The 9,000-nt window shown below is 42.4% G+C and overlaps 1 protein-coding gene across 1 annotated transcript in view; it reads right to left on the minus strand.

Moving 5' to 3' along the window:
• The window catches only part of LOC141171767 (uncharacterized), a 179,263-nt gene that overhangs the window by 110,450 nt on the left and 59,813 nt on the right, over window positions 1-9,000 (minus strand). The window contains exons 3-6 of the mRNA XM_073655411.1: window positions 8,854-8,975; window positions 6,425-6,492; window positions 4,291-4,460; window positions 1,393-1,558 (exon numbers count right to left, since the gene is read on the minus strand). Of these exons, the coding sequence (XP_073511512.1) occupies window positions 1,393-1,558; window positions 4,291-4,460; window positions 6,425-6,492; window positions 8,854-8,975 (526 nt within the window). The remainder of the gene's footprint in view (window positions 1-1,392; window positions 1,559-4,290; window positions 4,461-6,424; window positions 6,493-8,853; window positions 8,976-9,000) is intronic.

Raw genomic sequence — 9,000 nt, forward strand, 5'->3', positions numbered from 1 at the left:
TACTGTAGATAAGAGATAATTTGATTATCTGGGAATAACTCTTTAAATCTTTTGTTGGATTGTTTTCATCCTAAATACCAAATCATCATTAACATCAAATTGTTTTTTTTAATGAACCAATTTTTGGGTTATTTAAATAAACCCACAAGAAAAATACTTTATTACCAAGTGACTAGTTCCAAAGTCTGCTTTAAATTCTTACTAGAGTGAGATATTATATTTAATAATGAAACTATTGTACTGTATATTCAGCATGTTCAAATATAGATTGGGGTACAAACAGTGAGTGTTTCCTCAAAATAGTTTTTTTTACTCAATTAAATACTTTTTTTGCAAAGTGTAAACTAAATGGTTTGTAACATAAATGCATGTTATTACCTATTTACATGAAGAGTAATAACTTTGCTGTAGGTCTAAATTCTGGGACCTTCACTGATTCTGAAAGAGGGACTTTATAGGACTCTGTTTGTATAAAGTGAGGGTCTTGAATGTACACCACTGCTCAATCTATAGGACAATGAATGCAGCAGAGATGCACATCCACGACCATTACTCCATTTAAGAAAAATACTCCACATCCCCATTCTCGGGATCATTGGGAATCTTAGTGGTGGGACCTCCACTGATTAGAAATTTAATGCCTATTCTGTGGATAAGTAATGACACATTTTGGTACAATCCCATTAATGAAAGCTGTAAGTAGTGAGCGTCGCCAAGTGGCAGCCACAGGAGCTTCTATAACATTCTTAAAGAGTATCTGTCACCAGGTTTTTGCCATCTAATCTGAGAGCAGCATGACGTGGGGTCAGAGACCCTGATTCCAGCGATGTGTCACTTTCTAGGCTGCTTGTTGTAGTTTTGATAAAATCCCTGTTTTATCAGCAAAGAGATTATCACCAGAGGACCAATAATCCTGCTTTCATATAGTTCTCCATATTCATGAGCTGAGTATCCCCGTCCCCAATACTGGTTGGAAACTTTCTGCCTATGCAGAGTGTACACAGAAAGCTGCCAATCAGTGGTGTAGGGCGGGGTTATACACAGCTCAGCATTCACAGAACTGGTAGATCTGCAGCAGATAAAACAGGGATTTTCTAAAAACAAAAATACAACATGTAGCCCAGTAAGAGACAAATTGCTGGAATCAAGATTTCAGCCCCTACATCATGCTACTCTCAGATGGGATAGGAGAAACTTATATTGAAGTAGTTTGGTTCTAGACCCTTACACCACAAACCCCAATGGACTTTCCATTCCCTGTCGTTATGGTAGTTCACCACTGTTTGTGGCAGATGTGTTAATTATGGTTAGTCTTAGTTTCGTAGCACTATGCCGATTATGTGGCAAAGACTGTACAGACTGATTTGTCACATTTCTTTCCGAAGAACTTACGTGCACGCTGCTCCGGTTTCCAGATTGCTGCAATGACCATTATTGAGACAGTAACTGGTATTCTGCGCACATGGTCCAGTGCATTGACAGGACTCATTGTCGCAACTCAAAACGTAATCAGTAAAGTTCAAGCTGCATGTCATATAAGGCTCTAGCTGCAATACACCTGAAATGTCAATGAAGAATTAACAAAACATGGGATATAATTCTGCTTTATGCAAATGTATTCAATTCTTTGAAATAAATGCTTAAAATTAATTTGTATTATAACTAAGGATCCCTGTCTGAGTATCAGCTTGTGGTACCAAGGGCTCATCAGTAACATTTAGGGCTCATTCACACCTCAGTTTTTCAGGTACAAGTGCTATCTGTTGTTTTTTATTCAGGGATATCACTTGTAGTCATGGCAATCTATGGGGCTGTTCACATGTCCGGGATTTTTTGCTGACCAAGTGGTCTGTGCAAAATTGCTGAAATATGTGCGATATTGATACGAGTGTCGGATCAAGCTTGGCAATGAAAGTCTGTGGGTCCATTAAAAAAAGTTTTTTACTGACTGGTAGATAGGAGAAGGTGGGGAAACTATTTTTTTTCTCATCAGTGAAAAAAAACTGATGAAACTCTGACCAAACTCTGATGATACACTGATGAAAATCTAATGAAACTGGTGGAACCTAGTCTGTTTTTCTTGTACATAAAATACCCTGATGTCTGAATGGTGCCTAAATCTCAGGACCCACTGTTCAACTACATGCAAATATTACCTGACCCTCATTCGCAAATTTACCTATTTTTCTATATAATAATAAACTAACTAGTTTGTTAAATGAATCATTTAATGCTGATTTTATCTGTACATAGTGTATCAAGTGCATTGCGCCAACTAATGCTCATATTGTGGGATCTTTGAGCCCATTCCTGCAAAGGGACCCACCTGGGGATTTACCTTTTCACCAGTCGTCCAGTCCGAGACTGACTTTAGTCATACTGTATAATAAGATAATTATGCTAAGAAATTCACATCAAGTATGTACTAACATAAACCAGAAAGTGGGAGTATACCCTGTTCACACTAGTGTCATGACTTCTATTTATACAGGATTTATCATGCACTGTACACTATTTGTTAGACACACTATAATAAGACATATTTTTTATTAGATGCTCACTACAATATTTATAAATTTGTTTTACTAGCAGATAGAACATGTATGGAGGAAGAAATATTGAACAGTATTTAGCATTTCATCTCTCATTTTCTTGTATGCATGAAGTCTGATTGGAAGACATCTGATCAATGCAAGTGATCACTAAAAGAAGTTGACAGCAAAGCTAGAATAGGAGCCAACGATTTTATCCCTTTCTTCTTGGCTTTTTCTGAACAGCCACAGCCTCATCTTTGGCAAAAGAGTGTAATGGGCTAACATTGTGACCTCTGAATAAAGCCAAGGGAAGCCAACAGGTGACGGAGTGGTACTGCGTTTTCCTAACTCTGCTGACACTTCTTTATAGAAATGGGTAAAAAGAAGTGTTACAGCAATCCCAGCGGTTGTTCTTTTTGACATGCCAGTGTGGCACCCCTGCGAGTCCAGTCGCCACAGAGGCACTGCATCTCACCCAGAGGTGTGGTACCCCACTCTCAGGTAAGGAGGGAGTACTGCCCGGGACCCATCCACCTACATCCAACACTCTACACCATTCCAGACCAGCAGGAGGGGCAAGATGCATGAATCCACTGCTGAGCCCTGTCCCTGGTTGGAAGGGGGGGAACCAAGAGAGGGGGAACCATGTAGTGGGTGTGGGTGGAGGAAGTAGTTCAGGGGAGCACCGTCAGTAGGAGTATAAGAAGAAAGGGAACCATCTTGAAACAGCCAGTCCTGCTCAGGAGAGCAGTGTAGGAGGTCCAGGCTCCTGGCTCCAGTGCTTGGAGCAGGAGTTGAGAGGAGAGAGGAGAGTGGGCCTAGTCTAAGAGGCCCAGGAGAGAGAGTGAGAGAGGATGGGAGCAGAGGGAAGGCTCCAGAGACAGAGGGGATCCCTGGGGCACGGGGAGTGCAAGAAGCCACCCGTGTGCCTGAATCTACACGGACGTGGAGGGATCAGGCCGCAGACGTGGACCGGCCCCTAAACTAGTGGAGAACAACCAGGCTCAGCTAGATAACCAGAGGTTGCTGTACTTGCAAGGTGCAGCTGCCAACCACCACAATTACATTGCCGAAAAGGTGGCCGCATAGGGTCCAGGGGATTGCAAGTCGACCGACAAGACCCGAGGCTACCGGCTTGGGACACTGATTGTGAGGCGCAGGGCAGGAGGGCGAGAGCCAGCGCAGGAAGACGACCGAGAAAGGAACATAGAACGGGGTCCCATTTAAGTACTCCTGAAATACTTGAGAGCTGCTGAACTCCTTTCTTGGTGAACACAGGACGATGTGGGCGGTTACAGACCGGTAACTGTAAAATGGAGTCTTGAACAACAATGAGTAAACCTGAAGGCTGCACCCCACTGTGTCCTTGAATAATTGCTGCGCCATCACCAACCCTGCACTACATTGCACAGACAACAGCTACCTCATCAAATCATCGCTACACTGCCCTGGAGCTTAGCTCTGCCTGTGGAGAGCTGAACCAACTCTGCTGTTTCACCATCAGCCCCAGTGGACCTGCACCGCAGCGGCAGCTCCATATAGCCGCATACCACAGGTGGTGTCACGAACATTATCTCTAAAAACTTTATTCCCCTTTTACTTTCTTTTTAATTGACCGCCCTGGGTCACGGACCGGGTCACTGCCACCTTGACACCGACCGGCCCGGCTACCGAGTACCCCACGGCCCAGGGGGCGCATCACACCAGCATTGTCCATGCTGCCACCAATCTAATAATGTATAAAGTCATGACTTACTTGATATTGGAGAAGATTCAGAAACTGTTTGAAGCATTTCAATTGAGTCATTAGTGTTCTTAAATGCGTATTCAACATCATCAGTTAAATTATAGTTTAAAAAGTCAATGCCTGTTTGGTTGTTTGGATAGTTATAGAGTCCGGAAGAATTAACAACGATGCTTCCTGCGCTGTAAACCAAAAATGGAGAGAACATGGAGAATAAATCACAAGGGATGTCACATTTCAGATCCTGCTGTGATACAACATCTTGTCTAAAGTGAAACTATCATTATATCTTTATTGCAATCTGGTCACTATTACATTTTCAACTGAAGCTGCTGATTTAAGAGCTATAGTGTTAAAGGAAGTGGGGATCAAGTTTTTAAACAGGGATTTAGAGCAGAAAATGTGTTAAAATGTTTATTGTAGAACCATAGAACATTAGAGTTGGAAGGGACCTCCAGGGTCATCGTGTTGAACCCCTGCTCAATGCAGGATTCACTAAACCATCTCAGACATATAAGAGTTTGTCAGTGTAAAATGACTGGCAGGGCTTGTTAAAGAGTCAATATTCACTTTTAGGATTGCTACTTCCAGTAAGTGGCACTAGAGTTCCTGTCCTCCTCCTTTCTGAAGAGGCAATTGGCATATTTCCTAAAGGGGCATTGCACAGCCTATAAGTCTCCTCACACTGGTATGTCTGGCATGTCACCCTCCACAAGGAGAGATGTTACTCCTTAAACCCCTGCTCTAAACAAGCACAGCACCTTGTAAGATAAATCACACCTTTAGTGTCATCCTTTTCTGCCTTACCAGAAATCATTCTGTTTTTCAGATATGTTAATGAGTAGCTCCATGTGCACCCATTGACTGAACATGTCACTGCACTTTCCCACCTACCTGTTTTGCATCTCTCTCCGCCCTCCTCTTCTTTTATTTACAGGAGCCAGAGAAGGACAAAAATAGATTGATAACAAATAGATTGGAAAGTGCAGTGAACTGCTCAGCCAGGCCAAGGGTGCACTAAACACCTCATCAGCATATTTAAACATTTTCAGGAAAACGCAGCAATAGATTTGTACACTGGAGGAATGATTTTTATAAGGGCTATGTCCCCTACAAGTTGCTATGCTTGGTTTGAACAGTCATCATGTGTTGACAGACTCCCTGCAACCTCTTCCTGCCACAACCAATTTCCTTTTTGCGTTTTTCATTTTTTATCCCTTTCTTCCAAGAATCATAACTTTTTTTTATTTTTCCATCCACATAGACGTATGGTGGTTTGTTTTTGACAAGTTGCAGTTCTGAATTTCACCATTCATTTTTCCAGCGTCCTGGAAAACGGTAGATAAAATTTCAATTGAGGTGAAACGCTTAAAAAAAACCACTATTCTGACATTATTTTTTAGGTTTTGTTTTTATGGTGATTATTGTTGACCTGGCATCATGATTCTCTTAGTTAGTACAATTACAGCCGTACCAAACTTGTTTGTTTTTATTAATTTATTTTAGTCGCAAAAAAAAATTCTAAAATTTGTAAAAACATTTGTTTCACAATTTTCTGAGATCCATAACTTTTTCATTTTTTGGTCAATTTAGCTGTGTGAGGGCTTATACTTTTGCGCTTTACCGGATGGGTTAAATTATTATAAATTTTGATAGATCTGACTTTTAGGGATATGGTAATACCAAATATGGTTTTTTTTATCTTTATTTTTAAAGGGGGTAATGAGGGAAATTCAAAACCCACAGGCTGGGTTTCACAGGAACATCTCCATGACAGGCACAAAGGATTTCAGCAAGAACCCCACTCACATGGTAACCTATCAACATCCCGTAATCGAGTCTCGGGCAGGTTACAGAGATTGACAGCAGCATTTAAGGGGTTAAAACAGGAGCAATTGGAGCTCAGCTCTGATTGCTCCTGTTTCAGGCAGATGTTGGCTGTGTGACACAGTTGGCAGCTCCTGGGTACAATGCAGGCTCAGCACCCGAGTCTGCTCCAAGCACCCGGCCCTGACTTACACCATACATATATGACGGATGTCAGGAAGAAATGAAATAGCCTTTGTGCTCTCTTTTCTCTGACCATATATAAAAAATACAGTATGTATAGCTCTTGCTACTTGGAAATATACTATGTATAGAATACCTGAACCCATATAGGATCATTCTCTGGAAGTATTTTGGTGCGCACTTCTGGTATATCTTAGAAAAAGTCTGAAATAAAGCAGAAATAAAACATTTCAATGACAAACATTATTTTTCTGTATATACATACTCTAACAACAGGTACTATCTAATTTAACAAAAACTTAACTAAATGTAACTGCACTTTCAGGTGAGATTACAGGATCGGCTGTAAAGTGTGTATGTGGCGCCCCTGAGGGTTCAGTCGCCACAGAGATACTGCACCTCACCCCGAGGTTTGGTGTCTCCCTTCTCTCAGGTAAGGAGGGAGTGCTGCACGGAACCCCAACCACCTACATCCAACACAACACTGCTCCAGGCCAGCCGGAGGGGCAAGAAGCAATGTAGTTTTCTGCTGAGCCCTGGCTGGAGTAGGGGGGGAACGCAAAGGTAGGGGGAACCAATAGTGGGTGTGGGTGGAGGAAACAGTTACACGGAGCACATATACAGTAAGTATATAATAGAAAGCCATATTAGGTCTAGTGTTGTTGAGTTGAGTTTAGTCCTGCATGCAGTGCAGAACAGTCAGGGAGCAGAGGCTCAGTCGGAGCTCTGCTCCACAAGTTAGGGCCCAGGATAGAGGCCCCGGAGGGGAGCAGGGAGCAGGCTCCATTCTACTTAAAGGATCCCAGGGGGTATGGCGCGTGCAGGACGGCACCCGTACGCCCCGCTCCTGCCAGATGATCAGGAGGGATCGGTTGCTACACTCAAAACCCCAGGGGGTCAGGTTGGTCCCGGATCCGACATACAGGAAGGACTTCAGCATACCCGAGCGGGAATGAGAGTGAGCAGTGTAGGGCAGTGGTGAGAAGGACCGAGTGTGGAAAAGGTCAAGATAGGTACATATGAAAGTGGGGTTCCGCCAGGCATTCCTAAATTTGCTGAGAAAGGACTGAACCCCTGCCCGGTGAATGCAGCGCGACAAGGGAGGCCTTCACCTGCAAAGTGCATTTGTGAATTGCCTAAGAACTGTAAGTAAAACCTTGAAAGACTGCATCGAACAGCCTCTGTCTGTTTCTTCACCGGCATCACTGATCTTCACCACACTACAACGCCCAGCACACCATTCAACTATCTATCTACACTGCCCTGAGGCCCGCTCCACCTGTGGGGAGCTGTACCATCTTTAGCTGCCTTGTCACCTGCCTCAGAGGACTGCTGCAGCGCTGGTGACCATCACCAGACACCACAGGTGGCGTCACGAATTTCTCCGAACTTTATTAGTAATCGCTACCCCCTTTTTGCACTGTCCGCCTTGGGTCATGGACCGGGCCAGCCACCGTCATCTTCCCCAAAAAGCAGCTATCAGGCCCGGCTGCCGAGTACCCCACGGCCCTGGGGGCGAGTCATGTACATGAGGAAAAACACTATTCCTAGACATTAAATTACTTGTATACTGCATTTTAGCAGTTTGCCCATTAAATAGATGCTTTAAGTTTCTCCCTTTTCCAATGTGATTTTGTTCCCTCAGCTCTCAGCCATAGACTTTAAAGGGACTCTGGCAGCAAAAAACGCCTGTTCAAACAAAGTACAGGCGTTTGGTATCAAAAAGTGCTCAAATCTGTTTACAAATCTGTATGCAGTGAGAGATCAAATTACATTTTGTGACATTAAAAGGGCTCTGTCAGAACAGAATGACTGTTCAAAGCAAGTACAGGCGCTCGGTGCACCGTGGCATGGCCAATCATTTAAATATACCTTCCCACCTGCTTATTTTCCCTCAATCTCCACCACCCCCCTTCTTTGATTCACAATCCTGGCTTCATAGAGTCAGATAAGGATGAAGATAGATAGAAACCAAGCAGGCGGGAAGGTGTATTTAAATTTTTGCCCCTGTCATAGATCACCGAGTGCCTGTACTTGGTTAAAACAGTCATTCTTTGGTGACAGAGCCATTTTAATGGCAGAGAATGTAATTTGATCTCTCACTGCATACAGATTTGTAAATAGATTTGAGCAATTTTTGAAAGCGAATCTGTGCAAGAGACAAAAAAGTAAATGATAAGTGGGGAAAGTGGCGTTTTACTCTAATAAAATATATAGAAAAGTTTTTTATCTTTACTTGCACTGTCAATTTAGAAAAAAATAAAAATAAAAGTTTAGGTACTACGTCACTGTTGTAAAGCAGATCTTAGTGGGGTTTGCATAACTTCAAATACCATATTAAGTAATTTGTGATTAATTAATAGACCCCATTCTGGACAGTAACCAATTAATCAAAGAAGGATAGTGGCTATATCAGGTATCTATCCGCTTAAAAAATTTAGTCCACCCTGTCATGGCTTCAGCTTTTTCTGCTGGTTGTCTTTAGCCTATCACATTGTATAAATCATATACCCATACATATAGAATCAGCATATCATCTTGATCTCCTATTACATATTTTATTACCTTTTCAATCTCAGTAGCTAGGGCTGCGTATTCTAATGAAGAGGAATTTGCTAGTTGTGGAGTATATGTTCTGTTCAATGAGGCGAGAACATTAATACTCTTAAAAGGAACCTTGCTTTTATCTGAGTAAAAAACAATATTAAAGGT

Source organism: Phyllobates terribilis, unplaced genomic scaffold (assembly GCF_046119375.1).
Source record: "Phyllobates terribilis strain yellow unplaced genomic scaffold, ASM4611937v1 Scaffold_12__6_contigs__length_324123572, whole genome shotgun sequence".
In the NCBI taxonomy this organism is placed as follows: domain Eukaryota; kingdom Metazoa; phylum Chordata; class Amphibia; order Anura; family Dendrobatidae; genus Phyllobates; species Phyllobates terribilis.